This window comes from Ursus maritimus, unplaced genomic scaffold (genome assembly GCF_017311325.1).
Source record: "Ursus maritimus isolate PB19 unplaced genomic scaffold, ASM1731132v1 scaffold_9, whole genome shotgun sequence".
NCBI classification, from domain to species: domain Eukaryota; kingdom Metazoa; phylum Chordata; class Mammalia; order Carnivora; family Ursidae; genus Ursus; species Ursus maritimus.
In genome coordinates this window covers 3,668,421-3,690,961 of record NW_024427107.1, presented here as the reverse complement: position 1 = coordinate 3,690,961, position 22,541 = coordinate 3,668,421, and the positions used below count along the sequence as shown (strand labels likewise).

The following is a 22,541-nucleotide window of genomic DNA, read 5'->3' as shown; positions in this document are numbered from 1 at the left end:
GCAGCGAAAGGGGAGCCCTCTAACACTGTTGGTGGGAATGCAAGCTAGTGCAGCCACTCTGGAAAACAGTATGGAGGTTCCTCAAAAAGTTAAAAATAGAGCTACCCGATGACCCAGCAATTGCACTACTGGGTATTTACCCCAAAGATACAAATGTACTGATCCAAAGAGGCACCTGCACCCCCAATGTTTCTAGCAGCAGCTTCCACAATAGCCAAACTATGGAAAGAGCACAGATGTCCATCAACAGATGAACGGATAAGGAAGATGTGGTATATATATATATATACACACACACACACACAATGGACTACTACTCAGCTATCAAAAAATAAAAAAGGAAAGAAAGGAAGAAATCTTGCTATTTGCAACAACATGGATAGAACTAGTGGGTGTAATGTTAAGCAAAGTAAGTCAATCAGAGAATAATATTTTGTTCTTTTAAAAATACTTTTTTCTCATAAGGTCTTGGCTCATTTTTTAGGCACTCTAATTACTGCATATAATGAAATAGAAAGACAGTACTTTCATAGTACTTTATCCCTAGAAATCTCTTAAAAAGATGTCAAGAATGAGGAAAGGCATGATCCTCAGAGAACACTGTACTTTTTTTTGGGGGGGGTAGTCTTAAATCTCTTAACATCTTCTGCAACTCCAATATGATGAAACCAAAAGCTGGCAAAGACTGGATGTTGTGGGGGAGGGGGTCACTCCTGCTCAAGCCAGATATGCTCAGGCCAGGTCTTCTTGTTGGGTGATGTCCCTGGGCAAGGCTTGGTGTATTCGTACACATTTAGACACCATGAAAAAAATTTGCTTCCCTTCATTAGCACCACAATGAGACATAATTTCACAAATATCAAAAAAACAGAATTTAAAAAGACACAATGATGCTGAGTCTTGAGGTGATCTATAGAAAGAGAACTGCAGCCATGGAGTGAAAAACATATGGCATTCCAGGAAATACTGAACACACACGTGTCCCATCCCTATCAGTTCCACTCCCAGGCAACACTTTCAACATGCACTCAGAAGACATGAGCATGCCTTGCTCTTTCCTAGATTTCAAAGCAAAATCTGTGCAAAGATACTTGGATCTGGATGGTCATTCGTGTGAGGAGAGTTTTGTATGTTCATGAGTTTGAGAAAGAGTTATATATTTCTGCTTGACCATTTACATAGAGGACCTGTGAAATTTTCTTGGGACTGAAATGCTCCAACACGGCATAAAAGAGTTGTGTTTGGAGGAGCATATTAAGACAAAGCTATGGATGGTATCTAGTATTGTCTTTCAAACAATAATTTTCCATTAAGATCAAATAATCTTTCATGATCTATGTCAGTACTCAGCGAAGTGATGTTTTCAGTTTTGCATATTTTACTAGACTATACTTCTGCTAGAAGTAAAGGGGAAAAAGGATTGATTAGGTCATGAAAGAATAGTGATAATGAGAAGATAGAGATAATGAAGAGATCAGAATGGGGAAAGAAAGGTTGCAGTAGGAAAATAGAGGAAAAGTAGAGAAGCCATTGGCTCTAAGAGGAGTGTTGCTGGCTCCCACAGTACATCTTCTGACTGTTCCTGTGCCAGCATCATCCCAGGTGAGACCTTCAGTCTCTATGCTGACTCTTTCACCCTCACCTCTTACCCCATCAAACAGTTCCAGCTGCAATTCTAAAATCACTAAAGGAAACTCAATAATGCTATCTCGAAATTCAGTACTGTTTTAGTTCAGAATACTTTTATACTTACATGTACATATATCTACATATGTACATATTTACTTTCACTTATTTAAGTTACTTTGATGGTTTATCATGTTTGTGAATGAAAAATTAAATGTGTAAGTATTCTTGAACTGATACTCTGGGTTAAAACTCCCAAGATAAAGTGATTTTCTTTAAATAAGTATTCCAGAATAGCCTTCATGATGGATATAAATTCACTCTTAGGTAAACACCAAGCAGTTGTTGTAAAGTTACATATATACTGAAGAAATTTACCATGACTGAGAAACTCTATGGCCAGGTATTCCTTGAATCACTACTTACATTGTGCTTTGTGAGGTTTGAAATATTGGTTGCTATTGCTTGTAGCCAGTCAATACAGTCTTCAGCAGAGAGGCACTGAATAATCCCACTGCAGACCCCGTCCACAGCAATGACTTGAAAAGCATTCTGCCTGCAGACATGTCAGAACGAATCAGATCAAACATCATCTCATTTATCTGTTTGCAAGTTGAAATAGTATCTGTTGAAACTTTTCTTTTACACAATACAAATGCAGCTTCAAATTCATATTTGCTTATTTCTCTTTATAAATATCTCTGTTTTTTAATGGAATACTAAGGATTAACCCAGACAACATATAATTTCGAATTACTAGAAAGTATCTTGAGATTCAGATAAATTTGGAGAAAATTTGAGTTGTAAAATATATATTATGTAAATGGAAGAATATCTAAGACATTTTAGAAGGCTTATTTTCCCAGTTTACTATAAAAATATGCATAGAAATTTATTTATTACTTTGGCTGACATCATTTCCTCTTTACATTTCTCTTTTTTTTTTAAGATTTTATTTATTTATCTGTGAGAGAGAGAGACAGAGAGCAACAGAGACAGTGAGAGAGAGCATGAGCAGGAAGGAGAGGGAGAAGCAGGCTCCCTGCTGAGCTGGGAGCCCTATGGGGGACTCAATCCGAGGATACTGGGATCATGACCTGAACCAAAGGCAGACGCTTAACTGACTGAGCCTCCTGCGCACTGCTTTACATTTTTCAATGCATTTTTTAAATTTACAATGGAAAGATCACCAAAAAAGACACACAAACATTAAACATCATATAAAAAATCATCTGACGTCATGAACTGCAGCATTTTGTTAGTTGTAAACCATGTTCGACCTCAGTTTATCCCTCTTCCCAAAGATGGTTTGGACAAGGGGTTCTTAGCTCCTCCTCAGATTTAAATTTTCTCTGAATTTATGTGAATGTTGTGCATTGCAATAACAACCAAACTTTTCTTTAAAATCCAATGGCCAGTAAAAATATCCTTGCAGACTTTTGTTGATTTTTTGTCATTGTTAGAGAAAATTAAATGATACCATCCTAAATTGTTTACCAAAGTGCTATAGAATTCAAACTGGTTCCCTACAGCTTTAATGTGTTTTTTTCCCCCAAATATCAAGTTTTTGCGTATTTAGATATGAGCTTAATGGACAAGAATTGATAAAATTTTCAAAATGAATGGAAGCTAGCCAAATGGCTTGGGCTTGAGAATCAGTTTGTTGTGTAACATGATACACTTGGAAAATGCACAAACTGTATTTAAAGCTAAGCCAATTATGAAGAAATAGAAAAGTTCTGTAGTTCAGCATTCAAAGGCTTTGTAAATTATATAAATTTATATCTTTTTCCTTTAATACCTTTTCTGTCTTCTGCATTTTGTAACTAGGTAAATGTAGATAGTAGGCACGATTTCACTTCCCCAAACAAAGAAAGGACACCCACAGAACACAGATCTGGCTCAAGTCCAGCACCTGTGTCTCCCTGCCTTCCCGTGATATAAGTCCATACCTCATAAATGGACACATGCTAAAGCTTCCACTTCTAAGGCACTTTGCTTCTAAGTTATTGATACTTTTAGAGAAATCTTCTCTTATACCCTTCACCAAGGCCTTTCAACTGATAACAGGGAAGTGTTCAGATATACTTTTTTGTTTTCTCTTAAAAATACATGAAAAGATGTTTGGAAAATACAACTATTGTCTGTCAGTTTGAAGTAACGTTCTTTTGAATTTGTGACAAGAAAAAAATATGCATAGCATGAAAAGAATATTATAACTTCACATGTCTTTCTTAGCTTTAATTTTGATATTCAGCGGTGAGGAAGACATTTAAAATATCCAGAGAACTCACATTCATGGAAAATGAGAACTAATTTGAGTTTAGTAATATACACTTCTTTCTGCTCTCTGATGATCAAACCATTGCTTCGTGTACCATAAATTAAAGCATGTCCTGAACGTATTTGTCCTCTGCTTTAAATGAATCATGGTAGCTCCTGATATTGTTAGCTGATTAAAGTTAATACACTTAGATCAAATCTGCAATCTATGTAATCATATATGTTACACAGTCCCTAGAAAGAATAATTCTGAGGGACTAATCTTTTATAAATCCAGGCTTATATGTTAACATATATCACTTTTTACATTCAGTTTCAACTTTTCAGATTGATTTAATGGAAACTCTTTCATGAATAAGTGAAATACTTAAAGAGCTCCTTTGCTTACATATGACCTCTTCCAAAATAGGCTGATCATAAGGATTACACTCTGGGTCATATTTCTTCCTTTGCTATTGAATAAATGAGAATATTGGCAAATTAGTCCACTTAGTTGTGACACAATTTCCTCTATAGGAAAATAAGAATAATCTACTTTACAGATTTAACAAGTATTTATAGAGTAACTGGTGAGATCCCGATAACTTTCATATATCACTGACGCTCCATGAGTAATTTTCCTGTGAATAATCCATTAATATGTAGTCTTGACTGCAATATTTGAGAATGTTTAGTGGACTTATTGGTTCATCAGGCACTTAGGAAGAACTATAGTGCTTTTGCTTTTATTTTTTGCCTTTAGAAAATGTATTTCTTTGAATAGAGATAATCAGGGAAAAAAAACCTTTTTCATTTCATCTTACTTGATGATATACGCTTTGAAATCAATAGACTACATTATCCATTTATTTGGTATTGTGAGACATTAAACTTTAACAGTATTTGTAGTAGCCTAGAGGATACCCAGAAAGAATTATGATTCTTAATACACATGCATGCACATACTCACTTGCTGAAAAAACAGTTACAATACTAGAATTAAATACCTGAAGTTATATCTCCTTAATATTTTTATATTTTTCTAAGCACTCTTGGTCATTGCTCTGGCAATGAAAATTATTCCCAAAAGTTGCTGAATTTCAATGCAGGTTTATTTTTTTAAATATAAATTTAGTCTTCCTCTGTGTGAGAAATATTCTGCTAATTAAAAAAGTTCATACATAATTTTAAATATAATTTATGCATATACATAAATTTACATATATGTCTGATTAACACCATTAGTAATTCACATTTTGATTCATTGCTGATTTTATACCTCATGAAGGCATATGTAGGAAGACATTAAATTTGTGAGGCGTGAACAGAGACAGCACTTCAGGCACAAGGAGCAAGAATTGCAGACACTAAAGTATACTAGTTTGGAGTAGCTGGATTGCCACATCCATGAGGAAGAGGGTGGGATGTGAGCATGGAAAAGCAGTCAGGCTTGGAGCAGAAGGCTTTGTATGTCACTTGAGGGGCTCAAAGTCCACAGGGAGCAACCACAGGCCTTTATATAGAGGACTATCAATATTATAACTGGTAAACTATGAGATGATTATGGAACTGAAATAAATATGTGCTAGAGTGAAAAGGAACCAATTAGCTCAAAGAATTTAAAGTCATTAGAAAGGAAGTGATTTAATAACACGCTTTTTCAATGGAATTTGAGGACGAGAGTAGCGTCAAAATTACTTCAAGGTTTTGGTTCTCACTGGTTGAAGGGCTTAGATGGAGAAGAGAAGGGAGAGCATTTAGAAAGGATACTTAATCCAAAACCAAATATCAGAAGTATGTTGGGAGAAATGTGGGCTTTTTGGCTTGGACAATGTGCATGTGGGGAAGTGGCAAGTCATGAAGTGGGCAATAAAGTAAAACCAATCATCAAGAGCTTTGCAAAGCATGTTACATTTCTACCCAATCCTGAAAGTCAGGGGAAACCAATGGAAACATTCAAGCATTGTAATGACAGGCTCATATTTGTATTTTAGAGAGATCTCTCTGTGGTGGTTAAGAAGATGGGAAAAAATGATAATAAAATGAAGAGGGATGAGGAGGGCTTTGCAATATTCAAGATGGACAATGATTAAGAGTCTGTTTCAAAAGAGTGATTTTCTGTGTACTAGGAGAGAACATCGACTCACATGGTATTGAAAATAAGCCATTTACTTGATTTGGTTATTAATTATTTGGGAAAGTGATAAAGGAATTGAAAAAAAATTAAAAGGCACTTAGGTTAGTGATCCCAGCAATTTACTCTATAACTTGTTGAGTTCAATTCACATTCACCAAGTTTAGGATCATTTCTGCACTGGGCATCCTATCTTGGTTGATGGTCTCATTATAGCTTTTATTGTTCAAGCTCAAAACCTAAACTTTTTGGTGAGGTACATGGGGAGCTCTTCTGAACTATTTTGTTACCTATTTTCCAAGGTTTAAATCTCCAATTCGTTTGATGATTTGAAACACAATAACTCATCATTCTGTAATTAAGTCCTATAATTTTATGCAACTACATCTCCCCCCCCCCCAGTACTTCCTTTGTCGGAAAAGCTCTTCTGCCCCACTCCATTTATTATCTGCAAAGTTATTGCAAATAACTTAATTTTATGTAACTTTCTGACCTCTAATTTTCCTGTGTGTAAAATAAAGATAGCAACATTTGTCCCTCATACCTTGTATTTTTAAGACTTTTTTAAAGAGCAGTTTAGGGTCACAGAAAAATTTAGGGGAAAGTAAAAAGATTTCCAATATACTCCTTGCCTCCACACGTTTATAGCCTCCCCTATTATCAACATTCCCCAACTACAGTGGTACATCTGTTACAATTGATGACCCTACATTGACACATCATTAATACACAAAGTCCATAGTTTACATTAGGATTCACTCTTAGTGTTCTGTATTCTGTGGGTTTGGACAAATGTATGATGGCATGCATCCATCATTATAATATCATACAGAGTATTTTCATTGCCCTAAATATCCTCTCTGCTCAGCTTCTTAACTTCTTCCTCTACCTGCCCCTGCATATCTCTACCCCTGCAGCCACTTTGATCTTTTTACTGCCTCTACAGTTTTGCCTTTTCTAGAATGTCATATGCTTGGAATCATGCAGTATGTAACCATTTCAGATTGACTTTTTTCATTTAATAATACGCATTTATGGTTCTCCCATGTCTTTTCATGACTTGATAGGTCATTTCTTTTTATTTCTGAATAATATTCCATTATCTGGAATACACAGTTTATTTATCCATTCAACTATTCTTTTAAGATTTTATTTATTTATTGGTGAGAGAGAGCGAGTGAGTGCGCGCACAAGCAGAGGTGGCAGCAGGCAGCAGCCTCCCCACTGAGCAAGGAACCCGATGCTGGACTTGATCCCAGGACCCTGGGATCACACCTGAGTGTAAGACAGATGCTTAACTGACTTAGCCACCCAGGTGTCCCTATCCATTCAACTATTGAAGGATATCTTGCTTCCAAGTTTTGGCAATTATGAATAAAGCTTCTATAAACATCTGTGCCAGTTTTTGTATGGACTTAAGTTTTGTCTCCTTTGGGTAAATACTAAGAAGTGTGATTACTGGATCACATGGTAAGACTTATGTTTAGTTTTGTAAGAAACTGCTGGATGACTTCCAAAGTGTCTGGACCAAGTGTCTGAATTGCCACTGGCAGTGAATGAGAATTCTTAGTTACCCATATCCTCCTAGGTATTCAGTGTTGTCACTGTCTTGGGTTTCGGTCACTTTAATAGGTATGCTGGTATCCCATTGTTGTTTTAATTTGCATTTCCTTGGTAATATATGATGTGGGGCATCTTTCATACATTTACTTGCCATCTGCATATTTTCTTTGGTGAGGTAGGCGTCTGCTAAGGTTTCCGGCATTTTTTTTTTTTTTGGTTGGATTGTTTATTTTCTTATTGTGGGGTTTAAAGAGCTTCGTCTTTCTTTCTTTTCTTTCTTTTTTTTGGGGGGGGAGATAACAGTTCTCTTTTAGATGTCTTTTGCAATTATTTTCTCCCAGTCCATAGCTTATTTTCTTATTCTACTGACATTATCTTTCGTAGAACATAAATCAATGATTTTAATGGAGTCTAGGTTATCAGTTCGCTCTTTCATAGATGCTTTTAGTGTTGTATCTAAAAAGCATCACCACACCCAAGTTTATACAGGTTCTTGCCTGTGTTATCTTCTTGAAGTTTTATAATTTTGTGTTATTCATTTAGGTCTTTCATCTATTTGGGGTTAATTTTGAGGAAGGGTATAAGGTCTGTGTCTAGATTCATTATTTTGATATGGATGTTGAGTTGTTCCAGCACCATTTGTTGAAAAAACTCTTTTCTCCATTGTATTATCTTGGCTTCCTTGTCAACATCAGTTGACTGTATTTATGGGAGTCTATTTCTGGGCTCCCTATTCTGTTCTATTGGTCTTTTTGTCTATCACTTTGCAGTACCACACTGTCTTGATTATTGCAGTTTTTGCTAAGTCTTGAAGTCAGGTAGTATCAGTCCTCTAACTATTCTTGTTCTTGAATATTGTGTTGGCTATTCTAGGTCTTCTGACTCTTCCAAAAAAATCACAAAATAACTTGCTAGCATTTTGATTGGGATTTCATTGAATCTAAAGATCAAGTTAGGAACAATTGGCATTTTGACAATATCAAGATTTCCTATACATGAACATGGACTATCTCTCCATTTGTTTAATTTTCCTTTGATTTTGTTCACCAGAGTTTTGTAGTTTTCCTCCTATAGATCAACATTTCATTTACCTGGGTGCTAATGTAAATAGTATTGTATTTTTAATATCAAATTCTCCTTCTCATTGCTGATATACAGAAAAGTGATTAACTTTTGCATATGAATCTTGTATCCTGCATACATCTATCATCATTTATTAGTTACAGGAATTTTTTTGTCAATTATTTCTGATTTTCTACATTGGTTATCATTCCATCTGTAATCAAAGACAGTTTTATTTCTTACTCCCTAATCTTTATGCCTTTTATTTTCTTTCCTTTACTTTAGCAATCCATTGCTTTTGATAACTTGAGATCTGGTTGTCATTCAAGACAGTTCCACTGTCAAACTTAAATTCTGACATTTCTGTTCTTTGACTATAATCTTTCCCTTTCCATCACCATTTAATTATTGTATTCTTCATCTTTTTTAACCCTTCTAATTGTCTTTGTCCATAAATCTACTCAGCGTATATTTGCATTCCTCCATAGACTGAGTTCTCTGTTCATCCATATCAATTATGTGGGTTTTTTTTTCCCTTGTCCTAAATTGCCTGCCATTTTTTTTAAAGATTATTTATTTATTTATTTGACAGAGATAGACACCCAGCGAGAGAGGGAACACAAGCAGGGGGAGTGGGAGAGGAAGAAGCAGGCTCCCAGAGGAGGAGCCCAATGTAGGACTCAATCCCGGAATGCCGGGATCACGCCCTGAGCCAAAGGCAGATGCCTAACGACTGCGCTACCCAAGTGCCCCTAAATTGCCTGCCATTTTGACCGCCAGCTGTTTCTATCTTATGAATTCCCGGTACTCGATAACTTCAATTCAATTAAATTTATAGCTTTTTCTTCCTAATGTGTCAAAATTCCCTGGAAAAAGTAATAATTTGTGCAAAACAGTCCCGATACAATTGGTATTTGGGAATCAGGATCCTAGTACCTGTGATCTACTTTGCCATTTTTCTATCCTCACTGCAGTCAGCACTATATATATATTGCAGATTTTCTTGTTTACCTAACAGTCCTTGTATTTTTCTCACACAACTGGATAGTCCTATTCCTTGTAACAGCTATTCCATAGTTTGTCTTTCTTCAATTACTGAACCCTACCTATCTCTATGTCATTCTGAAAAGATAACCTTGAGTTCCAACTCTTGAATATCTGGTATCTTTATCCTATTTTTTGCTAAAATTTTATGGGTTTTAGAAATACATTTCTTTTTATTTTATCAATCAGAAGTCTTTTATCTAAGTCCAAAATTTACTGGAATATGCTTTTTAAAATTTTATTCCTTATTTATTTTTTCAATTTTCCAGGTGTACTCAAGTTCCCTGGGACTCTATCTTTCTCTGGCTACAGAAAATGTTAAAATGTAATTGTTAGGCTTGTATTATTGAGGTACCAATAATTATGTCATAAACTTGAGAAACAAAACAAGTAGGGACTATCTGACAAGGTAATTTTTCTCTAGGTTGAAAAAAACTATGCAAAGTTGGTCTAGAGTTGTCCAAAGGAAACTTGAGCTTTTCCAGAGAGAGAATTATATATCTGAAAGGAGTTATGCCTTTTTCTCCCTTAACTCCACGGTACCAATGTACAAGAATGGAGAGGATATGATTGCCAGTTGATCCCCAAGCTAGACCCAGGCTACTGGAGGCTCCTCACCACCTGCTCTGTCCTTAGAATGTACATTCTGCCTACCATTTCCAAGCTGTTCCAAGGACATTGCCTTGAAAGAATAAAGTGTTGTTGAAACCTTCTGATGGTATACATGACTGAACCCAATTAAGGTTTCTATATCAATTTAAAGATTCTGTTGGGTGGCTGCAAAGGTCAACCACATAAGTAAGTTCCTTTGCTTTTTAAACCTGTCACCTACCAATCTGGAGTGTTCTGCCTTTCTTAGGTCTTTCCTTGCCCTTACATGAGTAAGGGGGCCAGTTTGCAAACCAAAAGGCGAAGAGGTGGAGTATATGTGAAGATTGTGTTATACAAAGGGACACTTGCATGGCTTGTGGGTAAGTGAAATCAGGTAGGATCTTAATATTATTTAGTTGAATATTTTTTGAAAATCGTTGGCTGCTCCTGGTTTACATGAAGCAGAGTCCTTGTGGACCTGTTGACCTATCACAGAAAATGAAAAAAGTCAATCAGTTCAATCACTCTGGATGTATGTGTATAGGACCACCTGTAGCAAGAGATCAATGGAATAGCAAGAGTAATGGTACAACCAACAAGGAGCTGTTTCTCCTCTAGCTTCACTGGTATTGACCCCTTTCCCTCAATTAGTAACTATGACCTGACCATGATATGCCTTAAATTTCATATTCCTCTTTTCCCCCTCATCACATTAGCATATCCTTTACACACTGTTTCCCTTTCTTTACTGTCATTATTCTTCTTTATTTTTTCTAAAGATTTTATTCATTTATTTTAGAGAGATAGAGAGAGTGGGTAGGGGCAAAGGGAGGAGAGAGAGAATCTCAAGCAAACTCCCCACTGAGCATGGAGCCCAACGTGGGGTTCAATTTAATGACCCTGAGATCATGAACTGAGCTGAAATCAAGAGTCAGATGCTTATTCGACTGAGCCACCCAGGTGCCTCTGTCAATATTCTTCTCGTAACCAACTATTTTTCAATTGAATTAACTCTAAAAATAATTCCACCCTAAGTCACTCCAAAATTAATGAGTTTCTGAGTCCTTTCAGTATTTCTTTTCTGTAGTTGATAAAATCAACAACTTTCTTCACCTTAAAACATTATTTACAATAGATTCTGTTTTTATAGTCTTATACTCAGTTGTTTTTTCCCCCATTTATTTACTTCTTTTCTATTTCATATCATCATCTGTTTTCCTTCCACCTGAGATCCCCTAAACTATACATTTCTGAAAAGTCCCATCCTTCAATGAACAACTATGAATGGAGTGTTTCTGATTCATATTTGTCCCCATAATTAGAATTCATTTTACAAATTTCTTGCATGTTAAAACCACAGTACTTGCAACCACCATCCTCGCTCTCTGTTCCAGTACTAAACTTCATTCATAGGTGCCTAAAAATACATGATACCAACTCAGACGTCCTCACCTCAGGAGAAAAAAGGCTGAGCACTCTGGGAAAAGCAGTAGGGATTGTGCTGCCACTGGAATTCTTAGAAACTAATAGTGGAAATCAGTAGATTTTATTTCAATACTACGGATTCCATACTGTTTGAAAAGCATGCAGTAGATTATACTCTTACTCAGAAACAGAAAGATGGAATGTTTCCTCATTAAAACTAATTTAATAAGAATTTATTGAGTGCTTCTGAGCCATAAGCCATGCTAAGCATTGAATGTATGGCGATACATACTACATTTCTAAAATTCAAATATATATATATATATATATATATTACATTTTATACATATAACATTATATATTATTCAATATACTCACTTTTCATATAGGGAAAATTAAATTTAGCAATTAAAAAAATGCCAAAGTTCCCCCAATCTTTTACTTCCCATTCCCATTCTAATACCCCAACATTACAATGCTCTGCAATAATATGACACTTCAGAATTGAAACCCAATATATATTTCTAAATCAGGGTCATTACCGTAGATGAACATAAACTGTCTTATCACTGATAAAAAATATCGTGATGTTTTAATTCATACCTACACATAGTGTATGACAGTAATACAACTTTGTTACAATTAAATATGACAAATATTTTATCACTGGTTAAAATTACGGGCCTTGGGAAAACCAGCCAACAAATAACATCCTAGGTTTTGAACCAACATAAATAATTTCCTATATTTGTCATCTGGGCTACTAATTTATCCTTTTTTTTTTTTTTTCTCCTCACTGTTGCAACTGCCACTGGCCTGTAAGCTCCTTCAGGGAAAGCACCAAACATAACACCTCCTACGTACAGACATTAAATCAATATTTATTGAGTGAATGAATGAACAATAAATTAGCTCTTGAATCTGAATTGCTGTTCAATCCACTCTGAATAGTGCTATGTTTATAACTGCTTATTACTGTAATATTTATTGAGTGTAATTAATTCAATTGCTAAAAGCTGTTGATGTATTGCAGCGCCATAAAAATAAAAATGTAGGGAGTCATCTGGACTCATCCAAACAATTTCTTTTTTCTCATAAATTGTTTTAGCTAAATGATTCTACATCATGTATCTGTGTAAGTTTTTTTAAAGTAAAAACAAAACAAATATATGCACTTAAAAATATATATCATTATTAGAAATATTAAGAGTTCTTAAAGCAGAAGAAAAATAAAACCAAAAGAAAGAAACAAAGAAAAACAGGGAGATTAAAGGTAGGATACATTTGAAGAGTTATGCGAAGATAATAATATAATATTTTGAGGAATTTAAAATACATACAGAATTAAAAATTATATCAGAAATATGTCCAGGGGTGTCTGGGTGATTCAGTCAGTTAACCATCTGCCTTCAGCTTGGGTCATGATTGATCCCCCAGGTTGGGCTCCCTGCTCACCTTACTGGGTAGTCTGCTTCTCTCTCTCCCTCTGCCCCTCCCCACTGCCTCATGCTTTCTCTTTCTCGCAAATAAATAAATAAAAACTTTAAAAAAAAAGAAAGAAATATGTCTAAAGATAGGAAAGGAATAAAGAGTTAAAGTGTTCTAAGTTTCTAGCATTTTCTGAAAGGCAAAATTAGTAAATTGAATGAAATTGTATGATGCTATGGTCTGAGTGTTTGCCTCCCCTGCTCCCCTCACTCCAAAACTTTGTATGTTGAAATCTTAATGACTGATGCGATGGCATTAATAGTTGAAGCCTTTGGGAGTGGCCTAAGTGGCTTAAGCCATGAGAGTGCAGCATTCATGAATGGCATTAGTGGTTTATAAAAGAGACTCCAGATAAATCCCCAGCCCCTTCCACTTTGTATGTACACAGAGAAAGGACAACAGATATGAATCAGGAAGACCGCCTTCACCAGAGACCTCTACCATCATAGTACCTTGATCTTGGACATCCAGCATCCAGAGCTGTAAAAAATAAACTTCTGTTGTTTATACCACCCATTTTGTTATCACAGTCTGAACAGACTAAGAAATATGGTGTAATGTTTAGGTAATAACTAAAACAAACAAAGAAGGATACATATACATATATAACAACACTATAGAGGAAAAAAACAATAATTTTTAATTATTGACAAAAAATCTTTAAAAAGATAAAGGAAATATAATACAAAAACTAATGTGTTGAGAAAAAGAAATTTTTCTTGAATATAAATAAAACTCTCAAGCCTCAATAGTAAAAAAAAAAAAAAAAGTGAATTACAATAGAGCCAAAAGACAAAAGAAATTTTACCAAAGAGGATTTTGTGTGACAAAGGAGCACACAAAAAGATGTTCAACATCATTAGGATGCACAAATTCAGTTCACAATGACATATTGCTACATTTCTAGCAGAATGCAAACTAAAAAGATAACAATGACACCAAATGCTGGCAAAGATGTAGAGAAATGAGATCACTCATACATGCTGGTGGGAATATAGAATTGTACAGCCAGTCTAAAAAACAGTGCATCTGTTTCTTACAAACTAAATATGCATACAACTCAACAATTGAGCTCTTGAGCATTTACTCAAAGAAATCAAAATACATGGTCACGTAATAATCTATCCACACATGTTCATAGCATCTTAATTTGTAATATTCTAAAACTGGAACACCCCAGATATCCTTCAAGGGGTGAATATTTTTAACGTAGGACATCCATACCATGGAATACTATTAGAAATTAAAAAGAAATGAACAATTGAAAAATGCAACTACTTGGAAGAATTACTAGAGAATTATGCTGAGTAAGAATATTCAATCCATTAAGGTTACATAATGTAAGACTTCATTTATATAATATTCTTAAAATGACATAATAATAGACGTGAAGAACAGATTAATACATTGTCAGAGGTCAGGGGTATGCTGGGGAGAAGGATATTGGCATGGTTATAGAAAGGAAACAGGAAGGTTCTTAAGGTTCTCATGGAACTGTTCTTGATTGCGGATTAGAGAATGTAAACAGGAGAAAAAATTATAAAACTACACACACACACACTCACACATGTGAAATCTGTGTGAGTGGTGGATTTTATCCATTTCCTGAATGTGGTAGGGTATTATAGTTTTGCAAGAAGTTACCATTTGGGAAAATGGGTAAGGAGCAAACAGAATAAACAGAATATCTGTATTATTTCATACAACTGCATGTGAAAATACAATTGTCTCAAGATAAAATGTGTCAGCAAGGTCAACCAGGGAAATAAGCTGACACTCCACTCAAAAACAATGTATGATGCACTGGCATCTGACTTTCACCAGGATTTAGTCAGAGGGACCAAGGAGTGTGGCAAACTTACATTTCAGTCATCTTTAATGAGGCAGTATGAGTGGACATTCAGGGAACTTAACAGACACAGCCATCCAGCCCTCACATTACATGTTAACAAAAGGATTATTTGCTTTAAAAAGGAGATTTAAAAAGAATCCAGAGTCTCATAATTTAATACCCAAAAAGTCCAGGATAAATTTTTTTAAAAATCACTGGATTTACCAAGCCAGGAAAATCACAACCTGAATGAGAAAAGACAATCCAAACACCAATACTGAGATAAATGAGATACTGAAATTATCTGACAAGTATTTTAAGCTGTCATCATAAAAATGCTTCAATAAGCAATTACAAGGCTCTCAAAACAAATAAAAATTAGAAAATTTCACACACACACACATACAACAAATGGACATGATAGAACTGAAAAACACATCAACAACAATAAAAAAAAAATAAAATCGTGCTGAATGTTCTCAATAGCAGAATAGAAACAAGAGAAGATAGAATCAGAGAACTTGAAGACAGATCAATAGAATTTACCCAGTCTGTATAGCAGAAATAAAATTGATTGAAAAGCAAAAGTATAAATTTTCAAGGATCTGTGGAAGAATAATATAAGAGCTAACATTGTATTAACAAAGTTTCAAAAGGAGAGAAGAGAGACTGGGACTGACAAAGTATTTAAAGAAGTAATGATTGAAAACATTTATAATTTGCTGAAAGTCATAAACATACAGATTTAAGGAGCTGAGTGAAGCCAGGAGAGAACAAACCCAAAGAAATCATTGCAAAGATACATCATTATTAAACTTCTGAAAACTAAAAAAAAAAAAGAAGAAGAAGAAGAAAAGAAAAAAAGAAAAAAAAACTTTGAAAGCAGGAAGAGAGAAAGAACATATTATTTATAGGGAAGCACCAATTTGAATGATCAGGGAGGCCCAAATGCAGTGCATGACATTTTTCAGATACAAGCAAGAATTGTCAACTCTGATTTCTATATCCATGGAAACTATCCTTAGGAATGAAAATAAAATAAAGATATTTTCAGACAAAGGAAATTAAGAATTTGATGCAAGTAAATCTACCTTTAAAGAACAGCTAAAAAAAAAAAAACCTCTAAATAGAAAGGAAATATTAACAGAAGACTTACAACTTTAGAAAGGAAGAAGAATATTGGAATGGGTAAATCTTGGGTTAAATATAATAAACTATCCTTCCTTCCATTAGTGTTTAAGATCATTTTTGATGATTGAAGCAAAAATCATAATACCACCTGATATGGTACTTGATAAGATAATTATGCTTACAAAGTAGGGAGGATTAAGGGATCTAAATGAAAGTAATGTTTCTATATTTCATTCAAAGTGATAAATCAATACCAGTGGTGTGATAAGATGAGCAACCACTCAGAAAACTATACCAAATGATACACTCAAAAGCTATGAAAATAAATCAAGATATAATCCTCAATTTCGGGGTATAGCTAGAGCAGACTTTGATGGAAACATACAGTTCTGACTACATATATTAGCAAAGGAAGTCTGAAAAATTAATGATCAAACCAAAGTTTAGGAAACTAAACACCTGTTTTTATAAATAAAGTTTTATTGGAATACAGCTATACCCATTCATTTATATATTATCTATGGCAGTTTTCATGAAACAAAGGTGAAATTCATTAGTTGTGACAGAGAAATTAGGCCTGCAAACCCTAAAATATTTACCATACCACTTGTTACAGAGAAGTTTCAGAAAACCTAGAACATCAATCTCAAGAAACTATAAGAACAAAAAGTCAAGCCAAAGAATTTAAGGGATGAAAACAGCCAAGAAAGAAGCAGATACTCATTATTTATAACACACATAATGAAGAGCTTCAGAACATTGCTAATGATCTACACTTATTTAAAAAGATAATATAAGAATATTATCAAGTACATGAAAATAAAGTTTGCTATCTAAATGAACTATACAATTTCCTTAAGAAAAAACAAGTTACTAAAACTAAAATAAAATAAAAATAAATAAAACTCTATCTATTAAAGACACTGAATCTATTATAGCAAGTTAATTGAGTCAGGGCCTTAACGTAATGTTTTATGTCATTAGATTCCTAAATGTTTGTGTTATGCTATTCTTTTGTAGTTCTTCTTTCTACGATTAGAAATGTGCTGAGAATAAAAATCATAAGCCATTTTATGTTAAAAGTTTAGTTGTAGGCCTCTTCGCAGTGAACAGAAAATCAGAACCTACTAGTATGAACTCACCGACTCAAATCTGTCCCAGGCACATACTGAGAGAAACGTGAATGAAGCAGCGGGATCAGCCTAAGGTCACACCATCTCTTTTCCCATCTCAAGCCTGGAGATGTTGGCCATGAAGAACATGACAACGTGTCCTAAAAAGAATACAAACAATCAGTATTCTTTTTTTCAGTTCTGTGTTTCTAGTTCCTATATCACAAATACTTTTCATTTGGGGGGATCATTTTTTCCCTTAAATAATCAAAAGATATTTACAGACTGCCTCAAAAAAAGGATCCATATTCATTGCCAATAAAGTTGCATCTGTTAATTTCTTTATTAATGGCCTTCTATAGGAAAGTGAGAAGGAAATCACTGAGATTAAGAATGGTAGGGAAAGCATATGCAGAAAATGGAGTGGGGAGAAAGAAGAAAAAATAGAAGGATGACAGAATTGAATCCATTCAGGTATAGGAAATAAGGGGCAAGCTGTAACTGCAATGAAGTAGTAAGTGACAATATAAAAATAAGTTGTAGTTCATTCCATTAGCCAATATTTTCTGAGTATCTGCAAAGCACTAACCAATGTTATGTAAGTGCTTAGGATTTATCAGTTACTTGTAAATATTTTTGAGTAGAATAAATATTCTTATAAAACAACTTTTAAAAACTACTCAAGGAAATCTTTGTCCATTGTAACTTCATGTTTATAAAATGTATTTTCTTATATTGTTTTAAAGTCATGTTAAGTCAACCACTACTGGTTTAAAATTACATGTATTTTAAGTTTCATTACAAGTTTGGGTGTTTTTTCTTATGTATAGAAGAGACATATATTTGAATAAAATTTGGGCTTTTCACACTTGATGATGATTCATGCTTCTTTCATTATTTCAGCTTTACTTTAATATTTCTTCCTGACAGTAGTACGTGGAATAATGTTGATATTTAAGTTGGCATGGATTGTAAGGGGTCAAGGCACAGTTTGATTTCTTTATATTCTATAGATTCTGTAACTTTTGGGTAATGATTTTGGAAGGAGATCCTATTTTAGTCTAGATGTTGAAACTCCATTAGTATCAATATTATTAACATTTTCCTTTTTTTTAACACTTTTATTTTTAAGTAATCTCTACACCCAATATGAGGCCTGAACACACAACCTGAGAGAATCACATGCTCCACCAACTGAGCCAGCGAGGTGCCCCTAACATTTTCTTTAAGGTATTAATTTCTTCAAAATTGCTTAGGGGAAAAAAAAAAACTTTTATTATTCTCACTAAAGGTTGAGTGATCTTTGACATTATTATGTTAATTGGTACCAATTGTGCCAATAAAAATCTACTAAATTCTTCAAGTTGTTGAGAATACCCTGTAGGAAGGCAAGGGTAGACTTGCAAAGACCATCCAGTGAGGGGCCCCCTACTGGTGGTGGTTGGTCTCCAAGACACCTAGCCTTTGATGCAACTCCCTTGTCTTTCATGCTTATTTCAGGGTTGCAAAAGCACAGACATAGGTTTCATGTTAATCTTTCTCTGGCTTTGATGCCACATGTTATAGATGGTCAACATTTGAAATGGAGTCAATTAGGTGGCATTACCACAAGGTGGGAAAGGTTCAGGCTCTGAATCAGAATCACACCACCTGGGTTCAAAAATGCCAATTTCCCAGCTGACTAGTCCTTAACCAAGGGGCAATTTATTTAAACTCTCTGTGCTTTATTGTGCTTATCTTCAAAGATAAGGCTATCACAAGGCTTCCTCTCACAAAGAAGAACCCAAAGCTTCTTTAGGCTTATTAAATTATTGCTTCTCCACCTTTTCTGCATGAGCACACATGAAGAAACAATAAACCTGAGTGACGTGCTAGGGTAAACAGACTAGGTTTCTGTGGCCAGAACAGACTGTAGCAAGTTTAAGTGTCCCAGGTCCCACCAAGCTGCCCAGTAACTATTAAGCACATATCAGCATAGGTCTGGAACTGACTCAAAAGAACCCCAGTGCACATGGTTCTCTCCTGAGAAGTTCTACAATGAATAAATGGTCCAGGGAAGCCAGCCTGCAAATGACAGTGCCAGGCCGATTTATTCAGACCTATGTCTTTATGATTCTAGGACCATCATATCTGTTATAGCACAACATTTACTACTCATAATTGGAGGTGAAACCACCAAAGAATAATTCAGATTTTTGTCTTGATTATTTCACAATTTTGCTATGTGATTTTAGGCAAATTATTTAAAGATGGTGCCTCATCTTTCTTGAAAAACACAAATAGTTCCCCTTACTTTATATGTTCCATGAACAAATGACATAGAAGGTGTAATGGAAGATAAAAGACTTAAGCAATGGAATATTGAGGACAATGATAATCACTAATAGATGAATATAAATTTTAGAAATCATGGTTTATAAGACTTCATAGTCATATGAATATATGAAATATGAAATATTTCATATATGAAAATACATGTGATCTTTGACAAGTCTTTGATGTAACATCTCAACTTGATACTTTTATGAAACAAAGTTGTCAAATGTCACTTTCTTTTATGTTTCCTCCTTTTAAAATATGAAATAAGTCCCATTTTAGCTATTGAGCTAATCAGCATTAACGTATTTCATTTTACAGATCTGTTAATTATAATGTCCTTTGAAGATTATTTATCCTTACTCAATTAGGAAAATTGAATATAAATTTGTTTTCTAGTTTTTTTCTTTAATAGTAGTCTAGAGTTATTTTTAGTTATATATAAATGTACTAAAAACAATGTTTTTTTAAAAGATTTTATTTATTTATTTGATAGAAACTGCCAGCAGGAGAGGGAACACAAACAAGGGGGGTGGGAGAGGAAGAAGCAGGCTCCTAGCAGAGGAGCCTGATGTGGGGCTCGATCCCAGAGCACCAGGATCACACCCTGATCCGAAGGCAGATGCTTAACAACTGCACCACCCAGGCGCCCCTGAAAACAATGGTTTTTACAGTTTTAAGGCTCATGACTACTTTTCAAGAGCTTTATTCTTCAATGTCAAGAATGTTGTTTCCCAGAATAGTAATAATGTGAATGGGAAAGGTAATATTTACATAGTTTTTGCCTTAAAATAGATTCTTTTCCCCAAACCTAACACATCTCAAAGGTATATCACCATGCAATAAATTTTGAACAAGAACAATCATTATACCAAAATAGAATTGAATATAGAGCAAAATGCTGATCCAGATTTTGTAAGGACTTGGGATAAAAAGTATTCATTAAAGGTATATGGTTAAGAAAAATGTTTCTCAGAATCTGGTTTGGTAATTATCTGAATTTAAGTCTCCTGGTGAGCACAAAACAAATTCTGTTCTTCAACATTGGCTGCAAACCAGAGGACTCTTGTATACCTTAAAATTGGTGACCTGGAGTCCTTAGAAGGACTAGAATATATTTTTAGTAAAATGGCAAAGTGATGTTAATATATTTTCCCATATGCTTTAAAAGATGTTTCAGAAAACAAAAATAGTGCCTACTTACTCAAAATTTGCTTCAGAGAATAATTAAGGCTTAGGAATTTAAAAAATGGATACCTGGGTCTAGGATAGAATTGAGGATTTAGACATATCAGAGAATTGAATGTTTCTCTTTTTTTTTTGTTTTTAAAGATTTTATTTATTTATTTGACAGAGAGAGAGACAGCCAGTGAGAGAGGGAACACAGGCAGGAGGAGTGCGGGAGGAAGAAGCAGGCTCCCTGTGGAGAGCCCGATATGGGGCTCGATCCCAGAACGCAGGGATCACGCCCTGAGCCGAAGGCAGACACTTAACGACTGAGCCACCCAGGTGCCCCCTGAATGTTTCTCTTAAGAAGACTGTTTATAGAGTGCACAAATTCTGTGGAAAAATATGTTTCTCAATTCATACTTCCTTCCCATTTCCCCCTGTTCATTGTTATTTAGAGACGGGTCAGAAGAAAACATGCCTGTGACTGCTCCTAATTTTATAAATCTCTGAATAGAAATGTTCTCCACTCATACGTGCCTCCAAGCCTATCAAGATATGGAAGAGAAACACAAGATAGCACTGGCCAGGTAAGTCAGTATGATCTGATAGGGCCTGAAGACTTACTCTCTTACAGGCATTAGAACAAAAATTTGGTTTGTTTTCCCTCAATTTTTGTTGAGCTCAATTAAATCAGATATTCAAAGTCCCTAGTAGCCCTTTCCTCTGATATCAGAATGCCAATATCTATTGTTGTTTTTCTGCTTTTATTATAGTTAATTTTGTGCATTTGTCTATAGATCTGAATATTAAACTTTTTGGGTCAGGACACACAATTAACTTCTCCCCATAATATCTAGAAGAGTGTTTCCACAAAGCAGATTCTCAGTAAAAATTCATTTAATTGAAGCACTTTTTAAAAATTTTTAATATACTTTATTTCAATTTACATATGTCTTGGTTCTTATTTTCTAAAATCATGATAAATATCATGAATTACCCTGCACTTAAAGATCTTCAATAATGTCAAAATAATGTTCAATCCTAATGCTAAAAATGAAAATAAAAATACCTCTTGAAAACAGAAAGACATAATTCCTGTAAATTAAATTTTTTTAAATTTCTTTTAAATTTTTAATTATATAAAGGGATTTACTTGGAACAGTCATGTTACAGAATTAGTGATTTTAATTTTAATTATACCTTTCTAAAGGAGGACATAATAGCAAGCAACAACGTAGAGGCATGGTTCATGCAATGAAATCCATAGATGTTTTTATGTATGTCAACGGGATGAGTTAAAAACAAACCAGACTGATTCTTAGCCATAGCCCTTCCATGCTGACGTCTCTACTTCTCATTATTATAGAGAAGTCCAAGGGTAATAGGAAAGAATTTGAATAAAAATATGACTAAACAGCTTCCTCCCATTCTGAAGTAAAATAGCTCTTCCTTCCTGTCTGCGGAGCAGAGCTGAGATGGGAACTTCTGTGTCAATATGTGAAGGGAAAGTTCTCAGGATAAACCTGTGAGGACTGAGGGAAGCATTGGATGAAACAGGAAATAGCCTTGCCAGAGGCTCCTGAAGGCCTCAAGTTGTTGACTGCAGCCACACCCTGGGAGAGAGTAGTGATTCCAGATTCTCAGTCAGAGGCTCCTTACAAGAGAGAGGTCAGCAGCTAATGGGGTGGGTTGGGGGTGGGGGGTTGGGTAACCAGCACTCACAGCAGCTGGGGGTAGGTCTGCCCAGTAAGGCGGACTGGAAAGGCATCGAAATCACCAAGAGCAT

The 22,541-nt window shown here is 34.8% G+C and overlaps 1 protein-coding gene across 2 annotated transcripts in view; it reads right to left on the bottom strand.

Annotated features, from left to right (window-relative positions):
- Window positions 1–22,541, bottom strand: part of SNTG1 (syntrophin gamma 1) — a 302,428-nt gene that overhangs the window by 180,894 nt on the left and 98,993 nt on the right. For both annotated transcript variants that reach the window (XM_008706661.1, XM_008706662.1), the window contains exons 9-10: window positions 17,300–17,430; window positions 2,053–2,182 (exon numbers count right to left, since the gene is read on the bottom strand). In XM_008706661.1, coding sequence (XP_008704883.1) covers window positions 2,053–2,182; window positions 17,300–17,430 — 261 coding nt within the window. The remainder of the gene's footprint in view (window positions 1–2,052; window positions 2,183–17,299; window positions 17,431–22,541) is intronic.